This window comes from Aspergillus stella-maris (genome assembly GCF_047715825.1).
Source record: "Aspergillus stella-maris strain CBS 113639 unplaced genomic scaffold BDV14scaffold_23, whole genome shotgun sequence".
Taxonomy (NCBI): domain Eukaryota; kingdom Fungi; phylum Ascomycota; class Eurotiomycetes; order Eurotiales; family Aspergillaceae; genus Aspergillus; species Aspergillus stella-maris.
In genome coordinates, this window is record NW_027396817.1 from 16,573 (window position 1) to 39,713 (window position 23,141).

General features: G+C 51.6%; 9 protein-coding genes across 9 annotated transcripts; 6 read left to right on the forward strand and 3 right to left on the reverse strand.

The window, feature by feature from the left end:
- The first annotated feature begins 174 nt into the window (after nucleotides 1-174).
- Nucleotides 175-3,477, forward strand: BDV14DRAFT_208495 (uncharacterized protein). Its single transcript, XM_073775414.1, has 4 exons — nucleotides 175-398; nucleotides 448-760; nucleotides 809-2,481; nucleotides 2,532-3,477. Exons 1-4 carry the CDS (start codon nucleotides 202-204, stop codon nucleotides 3,295-3,297), a joined length of 2,949 nt encoding a protein of 982 aa, XP_073628687.1. The 5' UTR covers nucleotides 175-201; the 3' UTR covers nucleotides 3,298-3,477.
- A 578-nt stretch (nucleotides 3,478-4,055) lies between these two features.
- BDV14DRAFT_208498 (FAD-dependent oxidoreductase) lies at nucleotides 4,056-5,687 on the reverse strand (the record flags this gene model as incomplete). Its single annotated transcript, XM_073775415.1, has 4 exons — nucleotides 5,329-5,687; nucleotides 5,010-5,278; nucleotides 4,585-4,964; nucleotides 4,056-4,532 (listed from the first exon to the last, which is right to left on the reverse strand). The coding sequence occupies exons 1-4, from the start codon at nucleotides 5,634-5,636 to the stop codon at nucleotides 4,056-4,058; spliced, it is 1,434 nt and encodes a 477-aa protein (XP_073628688.1). The 5' UTR covers nucleotides 5,637-5,687.
- Nucleotides 5,688-6,080: 393 nt separating this feature from the next.
- BDV14DRAFT_199500 (uncharacterized protein) lies at nucleotides 6,081-7,484 on the forward strand (the record flags this gene model as incomplete). Its single annotated transcript, XM_073773273.1, has 8 exons — nucleotides 6,081-6,197; nucleotides 6,251-6,316; nucleotides 6,365-6,469; nucleotides 6,522-6,612; nucleotides 6,676-6,772; nucleotides 6,822-7,012; nucleotides 7,068-7,145; nucleotides 7,204-7,484. 8 exons carry the CDS (start codon nucleotides 6,081-6,083, stop codon nucleotides 7,482-7,484), a joined length of 1,026 nt encoding a protein of 341 aa, XP_073628689.1.
- A 185-nt stretch (nucleotides 7,485-7,669) lies between these two features.
- BDV14DRAFT_199501 (uncharacterized protein) lies at nucleotides 7,670-9,536 on the reverse strand (the record flags this gene model as incomplete). Its single annotated transcript, XM_073773274.1, has 4 exons — nucleotides 7,670-8,310; nucleotides 8,362-8,770; nucleotides 8,829-9,212; nucleotides 9,258-9,536. The coding sequence occupies 4 exons, from the start codon at nucleotides 9,534-9,536 to the stop codon at nucleotides 7,670-7,672; spliced, it is 1,713 nt and encodes a 570-aa protein (XP_073628690.1).
- A 445-nt stretch (nucleotides 9,537-9,981) lies between these two features.
- BDV14DRAFT_172008 (MDR family MFS transporter) lies at nucleotides 9,982-12,049 on the forward strand. The gene is made up of 5 exons (XM_073768523.1): nucleotides 9,982-10,273; nucleotides 10,320-10,552; nucleotides 10,597-10,782; nucleotides 10,832-11,219; nucleotides 11,271-12,049. Exons 1-5 carry the CDS (start codon nucleotides 10,094-10,096, stop codon nucleotides 11,904-11,906), a joined length of 1,623 nt encoding a protein of 540 aa, XP_073628691.1. The 5' UTR covers nucleotides 9,982-10,093; the 3' UTR covers nucleotides 11,907-12,049.
- Nucleotides 12,050-12,390: 341 nt separating this feature from the next.
- On the forward strand, nucleotides 12,391-13,194 carry BDV14DRAFT_199503 (uncharacterized protein; the record flags this gene model as incomplete). Its single annotated transcript, XM_073773275.1, has 1 exon — nucleotides 12,391-13,194. The coding sequence occupies one exon, from the start codon at nucleotides 12,391-12,393 to the stop codon at nucleotides 13,192-13,194; it is 804 nt and encodes a 267-aa protein (XP_073628692.1).
- Nucleotides 13,195-13,645: 451 nt separating this feature from the next.
- Nucleotides 13,646-15,058, forward strand: BDV14DRAFT_172010 (nucleophile aminohydrolase). Its single transcript, XM_073768524.1, has 2 exons — nucleotides 13,646-13,854; nucleotides 13,936-15,058. The coding sequence occupies exons 1-2, from the start codon at nucleotides 13,829-13,831 to the stop codon at nucleotides 14,555-14,557; spliced, it is 648 nt and encodes a 215-aa protein (XP_073628693.1). The 5' UTR covers nucleotides 13,646-13,828; the 3' UTR covers nucleotides 14,558-15,058.
- An 856-nt stretch (nucleotides 15,059-15,914) lies between these two features.
- On the forward strand, nucleotides 15,915-17,180 carry BDV14DRAFT_189307 (serine hydrolase-domain-containing protein; the record flags this gene model as incomplete). The annotated part of the gene is made up of 1 exon (XM_073771178.1): nucleotides 15,915-17,180. The coding sequence occupies one exon, from the start codon at nucleotides 15,915-15,917 to the stop codon at nucleotides 17,178-17,180; it is 1,266 nt and encodes a 421-aa protein (XP_073628694.1).
- A 1,210-nt stretch (nucleotides 17,181-18,390) lies between these two features.
- On the reverse strand, nucleotides 18,391-22,944 carry BDV14DRAFT_208505 (uncharacterized protein; the record flags this gene model as incomplete). The annotated part of the gene is made up of 2 exons (XM_073775416.1): nucleotides 20,704-22,944; nucleotides 18,391-20,673 (listed from the first exon to the last, which is right to left on the reverse strand). The coding sequence occupies exons 1-2, from the start codon at nucleotides 22,888-22,890 to the stop codon at nucleotides 18,391-18,393; spliced, it is 4,470 nt and encodes a 1,489-aa protein (XP_073628695.1). The 5' UTR covers nucleotides 22,891-22,944.
- Between the last annotated feature and the right edge of the window lie 197 nt (nucleotides 22,945-23,141).

Sequence of the window (23,141 nt, forward strand, 5' to 3'; positions counted from 1 at the left end):
ACGTACTCTGTCAGACTGAAAATTGGGCAAAGTAAGCTATTGACGCCGAGCCCTGATAGTGTCGATCTTGCATCATAGAACCCCCTAAACTCCACTGCCCACGTCCACTAGATCGAGATCTTGCATTTCTGGTCTGCCATATTCTTTTTCTCTTCTTTCTTGACAGTTTACAGTCTATCACCTTGAGCCCATCTCCAAGGCATGTCTTCCCCTGCAGATGAGACTGCTGCACCCAAACCCGGTCGCAACCGGCGCCCATTGCCTGCATTCCTGGACCACTTCAGTGTCCGCGATCTTAAAGTCTTCTTTCGATGCTGGGTCGCCGTTTGGGCCGCGTCTCTGCTGATTTTTATCGACCCTGTTGCGACAAACTTTGGCGCTGCCACGTTCTTTGCCTGGTGAGTCCTCACATAAATCTACTAAACGCGATCGCTAACCAGGTCCTAGCATGGTTCTGTTCATGCTCCCTCCTTCCGGTGTTCTCTTTGTCTACATCCTCGGAGCTTTATCTCTGTTTATCGGGATCTGCCTTGCCTGGGCATGGGGTGTCATCACCATGAAGGCTGCTCTGGCCGCCAGATCGGGCGCAGAGACGCAGGCCCGACTGGCATCTCTCCAGCAGACTGCTGCTGCTCAGGCTCAGAATGACGGTTCTTCAGTGGCCGGTATCGCCCAACGCATGATCTATGACGGGTGGATGTTGGATACCCGAATCACTGCCATCATCTACTGCATGATGTGCGTCTTCATTTATCTCATGGTGCGTGCCTCTACAAAAGAACTCGCCAGTAAACTAATCGAGAATTAGGCGCGTCTCCGGGCAGCCAACCCAAAAACTGCCTTGACCTCAATCTTTGGAATTATCATTGCCGACCTCTTTCTTCTTTACGGTCCCCTACTACCCTCCTTCAATGGCACTCTGCCCCTGGCCTTGGTCAAGCCCGCTGGTGCTGGTATCGGACTTGGCTTTGCCTGCTCTGTTCTCTTTTTTCCCCGCTCGACGACCGGAATTATCCTCGAGGGCACGGATGACCTGCTTGTTCTGTTAAAGTCTTCCCTGCAACTATCTTTGTCTGCATTGAGCAAAAGCTCTGACCCTGTCGATCCGAAGGACCTTTATAACCAGAGGAACAAGATCATTGAGGAATACAGGAAACTGGAACCCTCGTTCGCATTTCTTCCCCTCGACTTTTCAATTGGCAGCTGGGGCGCTGAAGTTGTTGGGGCCTTCAAAGAACCTCTTCGGCACCTGGTGGCCGCCATTCTAGCCCTCGCCGACTTTCACAAGGGAACAATCGAGAGTCGCATGCAGTTCGAAAAGTTACAACGATCGTCAATCGAGCAGTCTGACGATGGAATTCCCGAGAAACAGCAGAGAACAGTTGGTGCCCACCATCTTTCGCAGCTTGCTGAACTGGTCAAAGGCCTGCAATATACAGAAAACCATGCAATCGACGAGGATATTGCCAAGGATCTCAACATCATCAGCGTCGGTGCTATGAGTGTCTGCCTAGAAGGGCTGGATGTAATGGGCGAATGCATCCATCTTGTCGACCGACAGCATTGGTATCACAAGTCACACAAGACCGCACACGAACAACTGCATCAACGCGTAGATTCGACCCTTAAGAAGCTTCGCACGACCCGACCGGCATTTTTGCATGATATGACCGAGGCCTTGGTGTCTGGATACGCCTCCTTGCTTGAGAACGAGGACCAGGATGACAATGACCGGCCAAATCAGATGGCAGGGATAGTTCTGTGCATGAACTTTCAGGAACATATGACAAATGCACTGGACAGGACAGAAACTCTTCTTTCTCAGATCTCAGCCGTGTTTCCCAACGCGTCGCGAACTCAGTTCTGGTGGCCCATCAGTCTCAAATATGCTGCAAAGTGGCTGTTAGGTAAAAAGGGCAAGGCACCCACGGTCAACGCTGCCAGCGACGACAATCCATCACAGGCGCCAGTCGACGATGCCTCGAAGGCTGCGCAGGACAAGCTGAGAGTTCGTCGTGGATATCGACCCATGACACGGCATCCGCTGGGCAGAGCAATTATTGGAACTTATCGCTGGATAACCAGCGACGAAGGAATGTATGCTCTGCGCATGATTGTCGTGACTATTGCTCTTTCGATCCCAGGCCTTCTGCCACGGACCGCGGGTTTTTACTATCGAGAGAGGGGCCTCTGGGGGCTAATCATGGGGCAAACCGGTCTTTTGGTGTACATGGCTGATTTCACATTTTCCGTGCTGGCTCGACTCGTAGGCACCATTGCAGGTGGTGTTCTGGGCCTGCTTGCGTGGTATATTGGATCGGGCAATGGGCCAGGGAACCCCTACGGCTTGTCTGCTGTGATGGCTGTTATGTTGGTGTTCTTCCTCTGGGTCCGACTGTACCTCCCTCCCAATCTCCTTCAAGGAGGCATTATCAGCGCGGCGACCTTTTTGTTGACCGTGGCCTACAGCTATGTCGATACGTAAGTCTACTCACCCACAGGGATAGCATCACGAAATCTAACAGATTCAGACACAACCCTACTTATGGCAATCCTGGAGTTGGATATAACATCTTCTGGCGACGACTCCTTCTGGTTCTTATTGGAGTCGCAGCAGCCACAATCGTTCAGGTGTTTCCTCGGCCTCCCTCTGCTGCACGCCACATTTCCAAGTCCCTCTCTCGCTCTCTTCGCACCCTCTCCGATCATTACGCGCTGCTTCTCTCGTGCTGGGGTCGAGCAGGCGACGAAGGCAGGACAATCACTGAACCCATCTGGCTCGAACTAACAGAGTCGCTTGTTCTTCTCGAGCCTTCTTTGTACAATCTGCAGTACGAGTTTTCCAGTTCCCGATTCGACTCGATGAGCCTCCGTCAGGTTAAGCAGATCTGCCACGACATCAATGGAGTCCTAGCCCGTCTACTTGTTGCATCGGCTACTCTACCGCAGGAGTACAAGAACCGGTTGTCTCAGCAGATGGGCGTTTTGGACCACCGCTGCATCGGCGAGGTCATGGCCGTACTCGGTGTCTGCGAACAAGCACTGCGAACAGGCGATGCGCCACCGGAGATTCTTCCAACGCCTCTAGTGCGACGAGCTCTCGAGTATGGACAGTTCCACCCCGCGGAGAACCTTGTGAGTGTGTCGATGGTGCGGGACGAGGAGTATCGGCGGTACTGTGTGGCTCTGGGGGCGTACGTGCGGTTCTTGGGCAAGATCGACGAGTTGGTGCTGGTGATTAAGGGGGTCTTGGGCGAGGCGCACTTGGTATCGAGGGAGTTGATAGATTTGGTTTGATAGAGTATGTCAACCGCCAGTTGTATATGACGCCTTCCTATTTGGGATATCGGAACTACAACGTCCGTTTCACCGAGGACTACGCAGAATTTTCTGCTATTTCCACGGTTCAAAAGTTAAGTCTCTTCTAGTTGCTTTATCGGGCTAGATTGCTTATTATTATCTGTGTATTTAAACGACCATTTGCAACTAGTCCCTTTTAGAAATGGCTTGATAAGTCTAACTATGGGTAACTTATTTTATGTTGCATCAGTTGGCGCATACATTTTTGCCACATTCACATGTAAACCATTGGAAGTTCGAAACCGAGCGCGACCTGGTTCTCTTTTTTTTTCACAACTTTCAAATCACGTCGAATATAAGAGACATGGTCATTAAGGACTATATGCTCGTCATAGATGTCTGTTTAAATTGTTAAGTTGGATCCCAGCGCTTTATACCGTGAAGATCCATGCTGGTGTCATTTGCTGTGGCATACGGTCCAAAGATATATATAGATTGAGCCCGCGTTCCCAACATCGCCTTTAACGCCCATCTTCAAGTAGCTCGCCATTTCGCGTCAAACTCAACAAACACGCGTCTTTCGAGATTTCATTCTATTTTCTCTCTTTAAAACACTCAGAAGCGCTGGCAAGTGACGTATTTTGGGTGCTAGAGTGAATGTTGTGGTCAACACGCGCTCTCGCCGCACCTGAGATTGATGATTACTCCACAGACTAACCACCAACTAACAGATAAAGATCTAATATCATGTTCCATTAAGATGTTATCCTGCTGTATCTGTTCCAACCTACAACTGCGGTGCTTATCAACGCCACGGCGACCCCAAGCTTGGGAAGCAGAACGCCGCTCTTGGAATCCTTCTTTTCCCCGACCCTCCGGTGACAGATCTCCTCGTCTAGCGTAGGCAGTGGAAGGTACTCAAGCCATGGACCCCCGTTGGAGAAGTTTGCATATCCTTGAGCTTTGGTGGCGTCGCTTATCCAGGGGACGATGTGCCGGGCTGCGAACGTGTAAAGCCAGTTGTCCTGGGCCTCGTAGCGCGTGATTCGTCCTGAGATATCGACAACAGTGCGTGCTCGTGGAAGATGACGCTCAAAGTAATCCCCGAAGAGCTGGCCCAACTGTTCTGTAGATGGGATGGGATGCTCTTTGAGCAAAGGCACCAGCAGGTTCGTGAAATGAGCTATGCCTTCGTACGCCAGATTCCCTCCCAGGCCGGGGTTGATAGTAGACTTTTATAGATCAGCCAAACATGCCAAAAGGTGAAGCGCCACTGACACCAACCTTGTGGACTGCATCACCCATGAGAACAGCCCGGCCGTGGCTCCATTTCTTAAGGACGCCCTCCTCCAGCGGGACCATTGTTGCCTTGACGCGTGCTTCCCACAAGTCTCGCACTGTATATTCTGGTCCAAGTTGAGCTCCCCCGTATTGGTTAATTAGTGCTTGGGCATCATTATCGGCAAACCGAGGACAGTTTGGCGTGCTTGTCGGAGTCGAGGCCTTGACAAAAAGGAACCAGAAAACTAAGCCATGGACACCCGCAGCTGCAACAGCCGAGTGACTATGATAGTATACATTGTGGACCATGCCGTCGGGGAGAAACGGCTTCGCCGGGTCATTTTTTGACACAGCAAAGATACAATTGTACTCGCTGGTGAATCCTACTTATGTGAGTTGGTTGGCTCGAGGGGCTTGCGGATGCTCACCTTCTACAAGCTCCTTGCTGGCAGTCGGATCGAGTGGCCTGGTTTTGTCTGCTATCAACTGCCTGACCTGACTATGTATCCCATCTGCCCCAACAAGGATATGGCACCGATGCGAGCGGCCGTCCTGTGTGATAACGGTTACCCCATCCGCTGTCTCCTCGCAACCGACGACGCCGTTGATCGAGTGTAACTTTGACTTGTCATTAATATGACTATGCAGGATTTGCAGAGCTCTCGAGCGTTCCATGAAGATGATAGGTCGACGAAGTCTGGATGTCGTCAGAATAATCTCAATCAAGTCAACAGACCACAGACTCACATTTTGTTGATTTCAGAGAGAACATCGGATCTCTCGAAGCAGTGTCCGCTCTCATCATAGTGATTGCGATTCTGCAAAGGAACAACCTCCTTTTCGATATCTGGCCATACTCCCAGTTGATCAAGAATTCTCAGTGAATGCGGATGCAGCCCAATCGATGCCCCAAGTTGCGGCGCAAATTGGCCTTTCTCAAACAATTCAAAATCAATTCCAGCGCGCTCGAGGGCAAGTGCCAGACTAAGGCCCACCAAGCTGCCACCTGCGATGATGACCTTAAAGCGGTTATCTGGAACTCTGGGATCCTCCATGAGTAAGACCGAAAAACATATCAAGAATCTGGCAGTTGCTGCTAAGAAGGTACAGGAGTGACTTTTAATGTTGGAAGTTGAAAGCCCGCCAGGGGTCCCTACACGCGAGGACTTTTATTTCGGCCGCAACGGAACTTCGGAGACTTGAACCACTGGACTCGACACGTAAGTTATCAAGGGGAATACAGACACACCAGGGGAAGGCGCAGTACGCTATAACTACGTTGGGCTCTAGAACAAGACCGGTGTTGGGTTAGCGCATGCGCCGTCGTCTATACCCCTGCAAGTTGGCTTGTTCCCTGCCCATATAATGACCCTCCTGCTTTTAACATTGTGAAGCGAGATTTATTATCGCTAGCATGTGCAAGAGATTAGGCCTCTTTAATTTTGGCCTCTCGCAATGCGCAGGAAAGAGCACTGAGTGATTCCACCGCGGAAGGCGCCATGCTATTGTCAGTGCGCAGACGTAGTCTGGCTCCAGATGAACAATATCAACAATCACTCGCCTATGGACTGATCATTGGCACGGCTGTGCTATCTCTGTTGGTGTGCAGCGTGAGGGTACGTCTTTGTCATCATCTGAATCTCAACATACGAGACTAACCATACCATAGCTCTACACGCGACTGGCTGTTATCAAGAAGTTTGGATGGGACGATGCTGCCGTTTGTATCGCCCTGGTGAGTGACTCTAAGAAGCTTTGCAAGACGTCTAATTTAATGGCATAGACTATCACGCAGGCTTTCAACGGCCTTGGAATTGCAGTTGTCTACTACGGACAAGGTCAACATATGCAGAATATCTCCCCGGATAGTCGAGTAACCTGGCTGAAAGTAAGGTTTTGAAGTTTGCGCATATATGGACTGTTGACCTGACACAGCAAAGCTATATTATGCGGCAATGTGCATGTATCTATACACTTCGCTGTCAGTAAAGATCAGTATCCTGATATTCCTGCGGCGGGTGTTCATCAAGAGTAAGCTCGAGACCTGCGGATGATTGGCGGTTACTTGTTTACTGACAGGGAGAATCAATTCAGTCTGGCTCCAAAGGCTTACTGCCGGCTTGATCATATTCCATGTGCTTTTCTCGGTGACCGGTTCCTTCGTTCTTGCTTTTCAGTGCTCTCCTCCCAGGTATGAACGCAGTCAGTTGACAAACACTATATCTGACCTTCTCCCTCAGGGCTGCATACGATCAGAGCATCCAAACGGCCGACTGCTACAGTACCTACACTCTCTACCAGATAGTACTCTATCAGGCGGTCCTTATCTTTGTTGGAGACTTTGTGATGCTTCTGGCGCCTGTTCCAATCTTGATGAGGCTGAAGATGCCCACAAAGAAGATTGTGGGACTGTTGGCGATTTTTGGGTCCGGTAGGTCTTCTGGGAGACGGGAAGCATTTATTTGATGATTTTGACGATCGAACAGGTATAATCGCATGCATCGCGCCCATCGTTCGATTCAGCACGTTGGACTACCTGCGAGCCGGCTCTAGCGATTTGACATGTACCGACTTTCCTCACACCACAATTTGGTACTTCTAGCCCACTAACTATTATACCAGTTGATGCAACATCATCCCTCTATTGGATGGTCATCGAGTTCAATCTGGGCTTGGTGGCAGGCTCACTCTCTTCTTTACGACCCTTACGCCTCTTCCGCTACTTTGGGTCGACCAAGGACTCGAAATATCAGGAACCATCCCATGAAACGCCACAGGAACTACAGAATCTACAGCGAAGTGGAAGAAGAAAGAAAGGAAGTCTTGGAATGGGCACCACTTTGATACAAAAGACCGGCAATGAGAGTCAGGAGCATATCGTCGGGGGTGATAAAGGGCAATAACTGGGATGACATTCGACTTAATATAGCCCTGTTGGTACTCATGATAATGACAGGAAAGTCAAATAAAATTGAAGAATCAAAGAGTTTTATGGTCGAGTATAGATCGCTAGACAGTAAATACATGAAATCATAGAGACGGCTTTTTCGGTATGTACAGAGAAGACGACACACAAGAGGAAAAAAATCTAAGCAGAAAGGCTCTCTCTGAGCTTATACTTAAGCGGCTTGCCGTTGCTGCTCTTGGGGAATTCTTCGACGAAGCGAATGTTCTTGCGCAGCCAGTGCGGCTCACTCAGAGTGCCCTCAACATGGCGGTTCAGCTCGAGCTTGAGAGCCTCCTCATCCAGATCAGCAAAGTCCTTGGGAGATCGCACGATAAAAGCAAAAGGACGCTCGCCAGCATCCTCATCGCGGATACCCACGACTGCCACCTCGGCCACGGCAGGATGAGCGGTCAGATGCGACTCAATCTCCACGGGCGCAACTTGCAGTCCCTTGACTTTCATGATATCCTTCTTGCGATCCACAATGTCCAGATAAGGAGTACCCTTATCTTCTTCTCGGAGACGGAAAACAGCAATGTCGCCGGTGCGCAGCCAGCCCTCGTCGTCGAAGACTTCCTTGGTGGCCTCTTCTTGACCAAGGTACCCCTTCATGTTGCTGGGCGACTTGAGCAGCAACTCGCCCGGCTTACCGTAGGCTTCTACCTCGACGCCTTCTGAGTTGATGAGTCTGGCTTCGACACCTGGGACGAGGCAGCCGTCTGAACCGAGCCAGATGTGGTTGGGATTGGTGACAGAAATAATGACAGCGGTTTCAGTCAGACCTGGCATTCCGTTAGCTCAGACGCACAACTAGCTGAAAGTAGCTATCTTACCATAACCTGGAAGAACTTGCCATGATGGCTGAACTTTGCTCAAAGCCTCCGCCAGACGGGGTCCGAAAGGTCCTGATCCAGTGATGATGGACTTGACAGAGGAGACGTCGTAGATCTGGAAGAGAAAAGGGTTGTTTACAAGCGCAGAGACAATTGGAGGCACGAGGTATAGTCTCTGGATCTTGTATTTTGCGATCGAAGCGAGAGCAGCTTGCATATCGAAGCGAGCGTGCAGGATATAGGTATCACCTCGCCACACCGTCAAGTGCGCGAGGATCAGGCCATAGCTGTGACTGAGGGGCAGAAACCCGAGCGCTGTCTCGGTGCTACCTTGCTTGTGAATGGCCTCAAATGTGCCGGACTGGATGACGTTGGCGATGATGTTGTAGTGGGTGATCATGGCCAGTTTCTGTTTGTTTTTCTCAGTAAAGATGCGACTTGTCACAAAGCAACCGAGGGAATCATACCTGCCAGCCAGATGTTCCACTTGTAGGGCAAAGATATGCGACCTGCTCCTTGCCTTGTCCCTCTGTCCATTGTAGCGGGTCGATCTGGGGGAGAGAGGATCCTTGCTGAACGAGTTGTTCGAGGGTCTTTTGGCCCTGGTCGGGGAGAGTGGACTTCTTTGCGAGCTCCTCGGGGAGGTCAAGGAGGTATGTCTTTGGGTCTTTGATTTCGGTTTCGGCAAAGGCCTCGGTGGCAATGGATAGCAGAGAGCGACAGGCGAAGAGGACGCGGCACTTGGTCAGGGCTACATGTCGCTTGATCTCGGCCGCAGAGCTGGTTGGGTGCATCAGCAGGCAAATTCCTCCAATGCGGTGGATGGCCCATGAAGCAATGAGAAAATCGACCTATTCAGTCAGTATACTTTCAGACTGTTGAATCTGGGTTCATACCGTGTTGAAACTGAAGATGCCAATGACTTTGTCCCATGGCGATCCCTCGTTGGGCGACCATGCAAGTTCATGGCTGAGACTGCGCGAGAGAGCATCAACTCGCGACTGGATGTCTTTGATGTTGTATGACCTTCCGGACTGAGCACAGACCAGAGTAGGACTGTCCTCTACCCAGCTGTAGAGGTGGCGGTTGTCCCTCTTGACGAGAAAGTCATAGATCGAGGAGGATTCGGGGATGGGCATCATCTCCCGGCCCCATGTTGGCGGAGTGAAGATCATGGTAAATGTCTTGGTGCAAAGAAACTTGGCTGAGTCGTGTCTACTGTCTACAGTGTCTAAGATGAATCTACATATAGTCTGTTTGTATAGTGGCTAAATGATCGGCTGGGGCCATTCCTTCAGCTCCCTTGGGGGCTCTCTTGGACGGACCAGGTCCGAATCTCGAAGCAGTTAGCTGGTGCGATCTTGCAATACGCAGAGTATGTAGCTGATATTATTTACTCCGTACTATGGCCCCTGGAATGGATCATTTGACGGGCGAGGCTGAGACCTGTTGGCATCGGCCCCTTTCGCCATGCGTGGGTCTGACACTGCATAAACGCCCTTTCAGCCAATAGACAAACCTCTTTCAGAACGTGGTAATACCGGCGGTAACCGGTTGCAAAACAAAGAAAACGAGAATTGGCAATTACGCATTTGCCTTTGTGCCTAAACGGCCGCGACGCTCTGGATGCCTGCGCTGACATTTCTTAGCATTCATCTTTTTTCCTACTTAACAATTTCATTCCAGAGCATGTAGACTGTAGACACCATCTCATCTCCTACTCACAGCCAACATGGAAAAGACGCAGACTCTCGAACAGACTCAGACTCCGGCGCTTACGCCAGAAGAGCTCAGCCAGCGGTCGCCGTCGCCGTCTGCAGAGTCCGCTGAGGAGGAGATTGAATATGTCGGCCATCTCAAGTTCTCGCTGATCTTTATTGGTCTCTGTCTCTCGGTCTTTCAAGTCGCGCTGGTATGTACTTTGCGACTCTATTTTGTCTCTCTGCTAATCGCACTAGGACGAGGTTGTGCTGGGGACTGCAGTGCCGACCATCACCGATGAATTCCAGTCGCTGCAGGACATGGGCTGGTATGGATCGGCGTACCTGTTCACCGACTGCGCATTCCAGCTGGTCTTTGGTCGCCTGTATGCGATGCTGCCCGTGAAACACGTCTATCTCGGTGCACTCTTGGTGTTTGAAATTGGCTCCATCGTTTGCGCAACGGCGCCCAACTCGATTGCCCTTATTCTGTAAGTCTCTTGCGATCTTCTACTGATCAACACTAACCGTTCAGTGGCCGAACTATCGCAGGAATCGGCGCCGGTGGGCTTCTCTCTGGTGCCCTGACAATCCTCTCGACTTCGGTTCCTCGCGCAAAGGTCGCGGTCTTTAATGGTATTCTCGGTGCTGTCAATGGCATCGCCTTCATCTGCGGTCCCCTGCTGGCTGGTGGTATCATCAGCGGCACTACCTGGAGATGGTATGCATTCTCTAGCCTGGAAATAATCGCTTCATTCTAACCATCGCAGGATCTTCTACATCAACCCGATCATGTCCGCGCCGACCTTCTTCATCATCATCTTCATCCTCAAGACCAAGCCCCCCGTTACCAGTGTCCCCTCCTGGAAAGAGAAAATCAACCGACTGGATCTGCCTGCCTTTGCCTTTTTCCTCACCTCCATACTCTGCTTAATCCTGGCGCTTCTCTGGGGTGGCAAGGAATATTCGTGGAAGAATGCTCGCATCATCGTCCTCTTCATCCTCTTTGGTGTCTTTATGGGCGCCTTTTTCGCCATCCAGGGAAGAAGAGGAGAGGAGGCACTTGTGCCCATGAGAATTCTCGGAAGACGAAGCATCGCGTTTGGAATGTTCTTCTCCTTCTGCACCTCTGGCACTGGTTTCATCTTGGAGTACTACGTAAGTGGCTCGACCATGGGGCCAAAAACAATCACTGACTCGCATTTTTAGTTGCCCATCTGGCTCCAGGTCATCAAAGATCTATCCGTTATCTCGTCTGCCGTTAAACTCCTGCCCATCATCGGCGCCGCCGTTGTTTTCACCACGCTGTGCGGTGTTCTGACCCCAGTCATTGGCCACTACGTCCCGTTCATGATCTTGGCATCTGCGCTCCTTTCGATTGGAATGGGGCTGCTTTCGACCTTGGAGTACACATCGCCCATTAGAGACGTGCTAGGATTCCAGGTTCCCGCGGGTGTGGGCCTGGGGTGCGCCTTGCAGCAGACCCTGGTGGCTGCGCAAACCATCCTGCCCCTACCGGACATCCCGATGGGCGTGTCCCTGATTGTGCTTGCCCAGACCCTTGGGGGCACAATTGCCCTCTCGGCCGCGGACACTATCTACACCGGTACTCTTTCATCGAGCATTAGCAACCGATTTCCTGAGATTGATCGTGAAGCTGTGCTGAACGCTGGTAACCGAGAGATCCGGAACCTGGTCCCTGCAGCCGATCTGAATGCCATCATGTCGCTGTGTAACGAGGCTATTGTGAAGACCTGGTATCTCTCGATCGCCCTGGCAGCGGTCTCGATCGTTGGAGTGATGGGGATGGAATGGAGACGGGTGACAGCTGGCCCACAGAAGTAAGGTAGATCGACGATATGGACTGATAGAACCGTTCGGAGACTCCGACCCAACAGACTTTAGAATCTTAATAGAACAAACTGAAACTGGCTACCAAACTCTGATCTCTGCACTGTAGACCGCTGAAACGCCCCTGGGGCAAGCGTTGTATCTCCAACGGTAAAATGGCCCCCGGGCGACAGAGTCTGCAGTGCAAGGCCGCGTCAATCCTAGCGCTTATCCCAATAAGAAACCCCAAGTCAGGCTTACTTGAGAGAACCAGTGACGAACCCCACCAGTCGTGCAAATTCCCGATTTGCACCAGCCTGCAGATCATTGCTGCTGTGATGACATCCTCACCACCGTTGTACTCAGCTCTTCCGCTGGAGATACGGCTTCACAATATAAACCCGCTGTCCCTTGCAGCTTCTGCAGACACTATACACACCTGTTGTTGTTCTCAGTTGATACCCATATCTCTGACCTTATTGTCTTTGTTGTCTTCATCATGGACACACAATTGAGTCTCTCGAGGCAAACTCTGCCATCACAACACATCCACCAGCATCAAATACCACAACCTCAAATACACGACTCAACGACCACCTTTCCTACCTCGTATTCAACACCGACACCATATCCTAGCGCATCCGAAGACGAAGCTTCACAACCACAATCTCACTCTCACTCCCACACTACCTCTTCCACCTCCTCCTCCTCCACCACCTCCCCGAGCGGCATCTTCTGGCCTCTGCCAGCCCATGACGATCAAACCCGAGCAGAAGCAGACCCAGAAGCTAGCCAGCAGCGAGCCGGCCCACAAAACGGCCCCTCGGCCTCAGACGTTGGCGCAGGGCGACCCGCACGGCGCGTGAAGCACTGCGGAGTCGGCCCATCCCGCCACGGACCCTACAAAGCCACCTTAATGGAGATCCGATGCTGGGACCATGGATGCGAGGGGCGGAAATTCTCATCTCTGGGAAATTACCGACGCCATCTACGAGAGAAGAACGGTCAGGCCAAAGTGTATCCATGCCCTGACTGCGGCCGAGTGTTTACACGCTCAACAGCGCGCAACTTCCACCGCGAGTCCGGAACGTGCGGATTGAGCCCTCGCCAGCTGATGCTGCAGATGCAGATGCAGATGCAGGCCCAGATGCAGTCTCAGCTCCTCTACCCCTCCTCCTCATCCTTCAACAACCTTTCCTCACCGATGGTCTACGACTCGTACGTTGGTGTTGATTGGAACGTGCCCATGGACCTATACTCGGCGCCGGGGGTGGTTCTATGGGGGGGCACCAATGGGCGATGATTTTCTTATGTGACTTCTTTCCCTTTGTCAGCAGACTTGTATATGCCTCATGTTCTTGGTCAGCGAGCAGGATTTAGATCCTAGATGAATCTCAGTATGTTCTTCAGCCATCTCATCATTCTTCAGCGTCGGCACGCAATAAGCGATTAAGCGGTGGATCCTGCGTCTTGCACACCGTACAAACTAAACCCAACGAGTAAGTGCAGCTACTCTCATTCAGTTTTAGGTCCTTTTAGTGCTTTTAGTCGTTTCAGCCGCTCCGGGCGATCGTTGTCTGGGCAGCAGCCTTGACCTGGCTTAGTGCTTTGGGGGCCATAGTGGCACAAACTGCCTGCACAGCCAATAACGACCCTGTCAGCGCACAATTGACGTACTGGCTTCTGCCTGCTGACTGATGCTGTCTTATAAAATGCCTCCAAGCCGGGTCATCATTCGTTGCTGCTGCTGCTGCTGTCCTTTTACGCCGTTCATCCACCTCTTCGGAAGAAGCCCGTCAGGCTCAGATCACTCTCACTCTTAGGCCGCGATTCCTAGTGCTTATTACGTTCGCGGTTAGCCTATTAGTAGTCCAGAGCTTTTTTTTTCTGCGTTTTTACTTTCTTTATTTTCCTGCGACAAAGCTCCAAACTGCAAAATGGCAAAGGAGGCTAGATTCTACCCGTATGACTCCCAACCTGAATAGAAACAACAATACCGCGAATTAATTAATAGCAACTAATCCATCCTGTATTCCAAATACAGATACACCAGCAATGGCGGCGCCACCCTGGGGATTTCCGGCCCCGATTTCGCCATTCTGGCCGGCGACACTCGCTCGACCGCGGGATACAACATCAACACTCGCTACGAGCCCAAGGTCTTTACCATCCAGGACGCCGGACGCCACTCGATTGTGATCTCCGTCATTGGCTTCGCCGCCGACGGCTACGCGCTAAAGGAGAAGCTCGACGGCATTGCCAGCATGTACAAGTACCAGCACGGCAGGAACATCTCGCTCAGGGCCTGTGCGCAGCGGGTCTCGACGCTGCTCTACGAGAAGCGCTTCTTCCCTTACCAGTTGCAGACGATGGTTGCGGGGATCGATGCCGATGGCCAGGGGGCGGTTTACTATTACGACCCAGCGGGGTGCATGGAGAAGCGCACGCACTGCTCAGCCGGTGGTGCGAGTAGTCTGATGCTGCCCTTCCTCGACAGCCAGGTGCCTAGACTCTTACCACTCCAGCGACAGACGGCGGAGGAGCTGGTGAGAGATGCGTATACGGGAGCCACGGAACGGCACATCGAGGTTGGCGATGCGCTCCAGATGCTGATTGTGACGAATGACGGCGTGACGGAGAAACTTGTCGAGTTGAAGAAGGACTAGGCCTTGGGTAGATGAAGGATGTGGATCAGGGTACTTTGGTAGTTTGACTGGGCAGTTGGCAGGTCCAGGCCGGCAACGTGGGTATTGCTGTGGATGAGATGAATGGGCTGAGCACGCAGGATTCTCCCCGGCCGCGAGATATGTCCGGAATTTTCTACCGATGAGCAACTGGAGGATTTAGAAACGAATGAATCAAATGCAAATGTACTGTACAAGCTGTCAAGCCTAGCCCCCACCGGCGTAAACCGGATATTTGCCATACAGATCACATCCATGAATGAGGACCCCTCGGCCTTTGTAAGGTCCGTGATGCGATATTTGCAATCCTGCAGCGTGGGGGCATCCTGCCAAGGTGAAATGACAGGAAGTAGATGAGTCGAGAGCCTGGAGACGATGAACCTGGCTTCAGCGCTGGCTCTGACTGGTGGACTCGCCATTCCAAATAAAAATTTCGTCCCTACCGTCCGGTACACAGTCACATCCTGGGTGAAGCATAGCAGCATCAGCTTATTCAGTGGGGGTGTGGAGCGGTGAATTGACCTTTTCACGACACCAACAACGCATTACATCCAAAAGGCGTAGCGTATTCGAGCTCGTTCAGCCCCATACTTTGAAACCTGCAGCAACAACAGACCCGCCATCATGGCACAGCCCTGCTCGCACGGCAACCGTTCCTGTCTGTCCGACAGTCGACCAGCTCAGCGGGTCGCCACGCGATGACCTAAGATGAGCTGAGGCTGCTGAGCTGATGTGATTTGCGTATGCGGACCAGACGGCGATGCCGCTAGACTCCCAGGAGTAATCGCAACGTGGCGATGAATGAGATCTGCATTAGAGGGTGGAATACGGCATCCTGCCGGTGGGCTGCCAATGGCGCAGTCAGCAGACGGTGCAGGATCGTTTAGGGGTGCCAACGGTCTGGCCCTACCTGGTCCAGGCATGCAGCTCGATCTGTGTATTGCAGATTTGCAAACTGGTTTCCTAAGGCTGGGTAGGGGTATTCTGCTGTATTTTTCCCGTCGGAACTCTCCTTTCCTTAGTGCTTTTCCTTAGTCGAATCCTGCTGGTAGGGTCTAATATAGTACTCGGCTGTTGCATGAACATGACTGGAACAGAGGCAGGAGTAAACCAGGAATAATTTCGTAGATGGCGCAGGCTGTTTGGCACATGAAAGCCTTGAAGATGGGGATATAATTTGTATTTGAGCCAAGTAGTTGCAATCTTACTGTTGAAGTCTTACTTGAGCATCTACACTCTACACTCTGCACTCACCTTAACACCTCAACACTTCTACCCCCAACACTTCTCCATACTTCCTACACACTCATAGTCTTCTTTTCACGCATTCCCCGCCACAATGAGGATTCTCTGTCTCCATGGCCACACACAAACAGGCCCTGTCTTTGAGAGAAAGACATACCGGCTACAACAACACATCAAAAAAGCCTTCCCTGGGGCCTCATTTTACTTCCCCACCGGCGCCATTGCATACAAAGTCTCCGACAGACTAGACTACCATGATGAGATTCAAAGAGAGAGATCAGACACCTTCAAGAACCCCGACGACATTGACACACACGCATGGTTCCGGTTACATCAAGAAGAACCACCAATTGGTCTGCTGGACAGCATCAACAGAGTGGCAGAAATCTTGCGTACAGAGGGACCATTCGACGGCATTCTCTGTTTCTCCCAAGGTTCTGTAGTCGGAGGCATGGTTGCTTCACTACTTGAAGGCCCAGCACGAAGACAAAGATTCGAAGAATACGCCCTTGAGTATCCTGATGCAGTCCGATTCCCAGAACCCTACAAGACACTCGACCACCCTCCATTCAAGTTCGGCATCACATATGGCGCCTACATGGGCCGTAGTCCAGTCTTCTCGGCCTTTTACAACCCAATCATCGAAACACCGTTCATGCACTTCATGGGCGAATTTGACCCTGTCGTGCCAACAGACATGGCTGAAGCCGTCGACCGCGCACAAATTGGTGGCGCTCGACGACGAAAGATGATGCATCCTGGTGCTCATGCAATTCCAATTGGCGACGTCTACCACGAGGCTGTCGTGGACTTTATGCGATCTGCCACTGAAGACTCTTACTTTGGGCTTTCCAGCGACAGTGTCCCCTCGCTCAGCTACCAGGACACGCCCGAGCTCACGCCCATTCAGACTCCAGTTCTTACTCCATCACTATCTTCCAAGGCCTCGGTCACCTCACTACAGTCTGACTCTACGATCCTTGGTGGCGAGCGGCTAGACCGATGGAGAAAGTCCAAGAGCCCACGCAGAATGATTAAGCCACGACTACACCGTGCGCGCTCATACATGTCCATGTCTAGAGGAAGATCAACCAGCTCAAGTTCCATGTCTTCCGGACATTCAGACGCGACACAAACAAGAGCTCCCTCACCGGTGCCCGAGAAGACGAATTCCGTCGTCACGGTGGTGCAAGACGACGACATGGTGACACCGGGCTACGACACAGAAGACTGGCAAGAGCTCATGCTCTCAGATCTACTAAATGAAATGCTCAGGCGGCAGGGCCGTCCTGGGAAGTTCTACTTTGTGCCGGACGGAGGAGATGCAGAGAGTCTGGTCAACGGGCTGAGCTTGGAGTAGACCAGACGTCTTCCTTTGATTCTTTCTTTTTCTTTTCTTTTATATACTAGCACTTCCTGTCGCATACACTTGGCTTGTACATATGCTTTTCTTCTATATCCCTGATGTTGTTAAAAGATGTGATAGTTTACATAGCTTGTTCGTTAACTGAATTGGAGATCAAATATATATTTCACCAACACTTCCTATGTTCACATCTAGGATTAACTGGCGTTCGATATTTACCCCATTATATTGTCATTGCAACTGCTCGTAATTCATGTTCTCTACTCCCTACTCTCTTACATTGGTGATGGCGAGTCTTGTTCCTTGCATCTTCCCCAACCTTGACTTACGTGACTAGAGTGTTCTGCATTAAGGAATGGGCTGTTACTGCTGCACCAACCTCTTTGTAGTGGAAGAGTGTTTCGGTAGGTACTGGGCTGGATTTCCCACTGGTCGGAACAAGTCCTGATAATTACTCGGTCTTACAGAATGAATCAAACCTTTCTGCGGCTGAGAATATATGGCGTGCTGCGGGGGTTACATGCATTCCGATCACTAATCTTTGAACAAGAGTGTAGACGGAGAATGATAAAACGGGGATCCTTACTCTGGATAGACACAGACTACTTCCTCGTTTACAGAAGTAAGCCTAAGATGTAGTAGTCAGAGATGCCCTCAGTCTGGCGTAATATTTGCAATAGCCTAAGCATCCATATCAGGCAGATCAGTGTCCGTGCCGTACCATCCGGGTACGTAGGGCAGGACCTTGTACTCTGCTAATCGTCTGCATGAGTAGATTTTGTCTCAGTCTAGTGCTTATGTCTTGTCTTACCCTTCGGCTGACGGTCATCTGGCGGTCAGAATTTTCCTTCCAGGCGAAATCTGAATATTGACCACTTGCCCGCTCGGTTCATAGCATTATTGGCTGCTGATTTATTACCAGATGTAGTTTCTTCTACCAATAGTATTCCACTTTGTCTTCTCTGCATGACGTGGAGAATGTAAGGATAACCGGAAATGACAGTGCAATGGAGAAATTTTCCTATAGTCCATTTGCAGAACAATAACATAAAATGGGCTTCGTATGAGAGGACTAATTCAAATAATGATAATGAAAGAAGAAGAGGAGGGTGAAATGCTATAATCTTGTTGGTATGAATGAAACTGTGGTATATCGAAACACGAAGATGTATTTACAAAAGCAAAGAATGAACGCTCAAAAAAATTAGACAGCCAGTCCATTTTTTGCTTCATTCACCCGAGACCTGCTAAACATCTTTGATGAAGCAGCAGATGAACCAGGTGAACTCGAAAAGAAGCCAGCTTCTACGAGAGTCCTGATATTGCTCCTCATCGCACCATCGACCTTGCCTTGTGAGCCCGCATTTGCTGGTTGCGGTACACCAAAGCTCATCTGAGGATCCTGAAGCATTGCCAATACCGGCAAGAATGTAGACTGCTGCGATGTCTGACGAGAGACAAAGTCTTGTGCGGCCTGTTTCCAGGCGTCGGCAGTCATGGGGGTCATGCTCTTGCCAGGCTGCTCCTTGACCAGATCCCAGAAACGGGACACAGTAATACCGGTGTCAACATTGTCTTCTGTTGGAGTGTCACTGCTGGCAGCAAAAGTGGTTGCGAGGATGCGAGTTGAGACTTCTTCTGCATCTGCAACCGCCAGCCAGAGATCACCGCTCTCTGCGGGATAAGCCCCGATCTGGATACAGGCTTGGACGAGCTTCCAAAGGAAGTCATCGGTGTTGGGGACAGCATCCTGTTCGGTACCAATAACCCAACCAGGGCGGACGATGGAGACGCGATGTGTTGACTGCTGGCCTGTAAACCGGGAAACGAGCTCTTCAGCAACAAACTTGCTTTGACTGTAACCGTTGGCCTGCTCTAGCGACTTGATGAACGATTCGAGATCTTGTCCAGGCGACCGCTTGATTCCTCCAGACACAAATGTAAAACTACCAGGCTCTGACCATTGCGCGACCGCAGTCAAAAGCTCGACAGTAGAGTCCACATTGGCTGCCTTGAGGGCCTGGTAAGGGGCCTGCCATTGCACAGCAGCACCGTTGTGAACAATAGACGTTACGCGAGTCCCTGGCTCTCCAATACCGCAAAGCATGCGCCATTGCTCAGGTTGAAGACCCAGCTGAGGTAGTCCTAGGTCACCGGTCCAACACTCGACTCGATTGGCGTATGAAGGTGACCACCACTTGGCCAGAGTTGCTGTTGATACAACGCGGGCCATACCCTTGGTAGCATCGTTTGCACGGACGTGGACAATGACGCGTTGAACGCTGGGATCAGATAGCAGCTGGCGAAGAATTTGAGATCCAAGTAATCCTGTCGCACCAGTCAGGAAGACCCTGCGCTTGTACTTGACGGATTCCTGTCGTCGCGTCAACTCCTTGAAGACATTCTGAAGCTCCTTGGACAGGTCAAGCGCCGGAGCAACAGCTGCAACCGCCTTGCCAGACTCCGGTGCGCTGATCATGGCTGCCAGTCCGGAGATAGTGAGCTTGAGGTCGTATAGAGTGCCGACCGTCATCTTCGTTCCCCATTCGCCTCGGATGAAAGTGACGATACTAATGAGCTGGATCGAGTCTAGACCAAGGATAGACAGGGGGAAGTCGTAGCCTTCAAGGGCCGCAGTCTTCTCGCCGCGAGCAAGGTCAAGGATCTTACGGTTGAGCTTGAGCGCGACACCGTCAGTCGTGGGGATGGCTGGGAAAGTGGTGCTCGTCTCGTCAAGCTCGATGACATTGCCGCTGGGAGTAATCAGCTCTTGCCGGAGTGCTTTTCGCTCCAGCTTTCCAGCCAGTGAGGTGGGAATCTTGGGCCAGAGCTGGTATCGAGTAGGAACCATGTGATGTGGCATGACTTTCTCCAGTCGCTGCTTGATATTGGACATGCTCTTGATGTCGCTGCCACTGAGGCGCTGAAGAATCTGACTTGGAGTATCACAGGTATTCCAACTGGCCTCGTCAGAGAACAGGAATGCGACAAGGCTAACGTTGCTATCGTCCTTGAAGACTTCGACAGCAGCACCAGCAGCGTTGGGGAACAGCTTGGCGACGTGGAATTCGACCTCTGCAATCTCAACTCGCTGACCACGGATCTTGATCTGGGTATCTTTTCGGCCTTCAATAATGATAGAGCCATCCTCGTCAAAGTGCACCAAGTCGCCCGTCTTGTAGAAGCGTCGGGAGGCAGATGACTTTGCCCACTGCGGGTTGAAGATGTACGCTGCAGCGGTCTTCTCAGGGTCATTGAGATATCCTCGACCGAGATGGCCACCCTCGAGGAGAAGCTCTCCTGTCGCACCGATCGGAAGAAGGCAATTGTGGTCCTTGGGGTGTACAACCCACGGTCGGCCTGTTGTTACTGGGCCGATATTGGCTGGAGTCGAGTCTAGGGTCACTGGACGCTTGACGGTAGAGACGACAGAGCATTCAGCTGGACCATAAGCATTCAGCAGGGTCAACTTATCAGCCCAGACCTTCTGAACATCCCTTGCGAGAGGTTCTCCGACCAGCGCCAGTGTCTTGAGGTTAGGGACTTCCTCCGGTCGCAAGTGGCGAGCGTACGATGAAGTCAAAGAAATCATCGTCACATTCATGTTGTTGATGACTGGGGCGACACTGCCGTTACGGTCTTCTTCTGAGGGTACACAAATAGTGCTACCGGCCATTAACGAGGAGATAGTCTCGTAAATGGTCAGGTCAAAAGCTGGCGAGGCGAAGAACAACTGGCGGGTCGTGGTGTCCATGCCCAGTGCAGGAATGTGGCCTGCTGCACCGGAACCGTAGCTTTGGTGCGTGGTAATGACGCCCTTGGGCTGACCAGTACTTCCGGAGGTGAAGATGATATACATTGCCCGGTCGTCGGGGAGTCTCGAGGCCACAGAATGGGGAAGAGTAGGGGCCTTGGAGTGAGCCTCGAACCAGGAGGCATTGACGGCCAGCGTCGTACCGGTGAACGAAGAGAACTTGTCCTTGACTGACTCGGAGATGAGAATGGTCTTTGCCTTGACCATGTCAATCATGTAGCTGAGGCGTTCCTCTGGGTAGATGGGGTCGAGAAGGAGGAAAGCACCGCCAGCCTTGAGCACAGCAAGCATTGAGACAATCATCCATTGTGAACGGTGAAAGCAAATGGGAACAACAGTATCTTGGACAACATTGCAGTCCTTTACCAACCAGTCGGCCAGCCGAGCTGCGTGGGTGTCTAGCTGAGTGTAGGTCAGTGTTCCATCCCAAGAGTCGACCGCAGTGGCATTCGGTCGGAAAATGACATGGCGCTTGATTGCATCTAAAGGCAACGACTCGGGATACCGCTGACCCAGCTTGTCCCACATGTCGAGTTGGGCCAGGTCCTGGGGAGAAACAAGGCTGATATCGTCCAACTTGCCCGAGCCCTGTTTTGCAACGAGTTCGGAGATGAGGTGCTCAAGCTGGAAGGTAAGTCGCGCAACTTGAGCTTCAGACAGCAGCTTGTCGTCGTATGATGCTGACAGTCTGAAGACTCCAGTGCCCGCGAGAGAGCACTGGACAGTGAGGGCGTAGTTGAAGAATGAGGCATCAACATCTGTTACGTTTTCGGTGGCTAACAGATGACTGTATGGTGTCTGAGACTCGGTAGTGCCAGCTGGCTGGAACGCAAAGAGCGTTTGGAAGTTGCAGATTGCTGAGGTGGTGTCGCTGAGTCGCTTGAGATTCTGCAGTCCAATCTGTTGATGAGGAATCATCTCAGTGAAGTATTTCTGTGTCGCTTGCAGATACTCGCGTACAGTCTGGTTGCGACCTGTGTCTAGACATACTGGGACGGTGGCAAGTGTTGGGCCAATGACCTTTTCAATGTCTGGAATGTTGGCGTTTCGTCCGCTCAGCGTAGTGCCAAAGGTGACTTGATCAGTGCCCTGGTGGCTAGATTGAACCAGACCCCATGCAGCGTTGGCAATGGTCGATAGTGTGACGCTGGAAGGCCCATCGATGGTTAGGGTTGTCTCATGCTCATAGACACTGTTTGGCTGCGGTCGGTAGGTCGAGGCAGGCAGTCGGGGAAACTGCTCGACTTCTGTGATGTGCGCTGTCTTTTGCTTCCAGTATTCTTCAGTCTGTGCCTTTTGCTTTTGCTGGAACGTGCGCTGGATGAACTGTCGAAATGAAGGCCGTTGGGGGATGGGAGCACCGGCATAAGCAGCAGCAACGTCTCGCAAGACAAGCTCCACGGAGAATCCATCGTAAATGCTGTGGTGGGCACTCCAAACCACATGGGAATCGGAAATAGCCAGACGAGACAATGGTTCGCCCAGTTGCAGAGGGATTGCTTGATCGGCTGTCAGATATGCGTGTAGATCGCTGCAGTCGCTCCACGGGTCCACTGCATGCTTAAGAACCACCTGCATGGCATATTGCCCGACCATGACGATCCGCGTTCGCAGAATCGCGTGTCGCTGGAAAACGGCCTTCCATGCTTGTTCCATGCGCGCCCGATCGACGTTGGGCTGGAGCTTGTACACATGCTGGGCCATGTATGCGCCCGGGGAGGTCACAGAGAGCGTAACCAGACCCTGCTGTAGAGGAGTGCAGGGATAGACATCTTGTATTTGATCAGATGCGGTATTGCATTGTCTGGCAATACTGTCGAGAGCATTGTTAAGTTTGCTCTGGCCCTGGCCTTGAGCCTTGGGAGGAGGTGATGAAGCAATAGGAGACATGATTATGGGCGGTTCACATGGACGGAGAACGAGTGTACTGTGACCTTAAAGAAGTATACAATGCAAAAGGAGTCTGTTAAGGGGCCGCAACGTCTACGATCTATATATGCACCATAATCAAGCCTTTGGCCCTCTGCAGCCGTTCGACTTCGCCTCTCTTGAACGGCCCTCTCTTCTATTCGGGTCGTCTAACCGCGTCCATCCATAGACCCTTGCAATTTGCCATGGGCTATTAGCAATGAGATTGTGTA

Coding starts and splice junctions, on each gene's coding strand:
- BDV14DRAFT_172010 (XM_073768524.1), top strand. CDS start 13,829: ATGGCAAAGGAGGCTAGATTCTACCC. Junction 13,855..13,935: donor AAGGAGGCTAGATTCTACCC/GTATGACTCCCA, acceptor TTCCAAATACAG/ATACACCAGCAATGGCGGCG.
- BDV14DRAFT_172008 (XM_073768523.1), top strand. CDS start 10,094: ATGGAAAAGACGCAGACTCTCGAACAGACTCAGACTCCGGCGCTTACG. Junction 10,553..10,596: donor AACTCGATTGCCCTTATTCT/GTAAGTCTCTTG, acceptor CTAACCGTTCAG/TGGCCGAACTATCGCAGGAA. Junction 10,783..10,831: donor AGCGGCACTACCTGGAGATG/GTATGCATTCTC, acceptor TAACCATCGCAG/GATCTTCTACATCAACCCGA.
- BDV14DRAFT_208495 (XM_073775414.1), top strand. CDS start 202: ATGTCTTCCCCTGCAGATGAGACTGCTGCACCCAAACCCGGTCGCAAC. Junction 399..447: donor GCTGCCACGTTCTTTGCCTG/GTGAGTCCTCAC, acceptor ACCAGGTCCTAG/CATGGTTCTGTTCATGCTCC. Junction 761..808: donor GCGTCTTCATTTATCTCATG/GTGCGTGCCTCT, acceptor ATCGAGAATTAG/GCGCGTCTCCGGGCAGCCAA.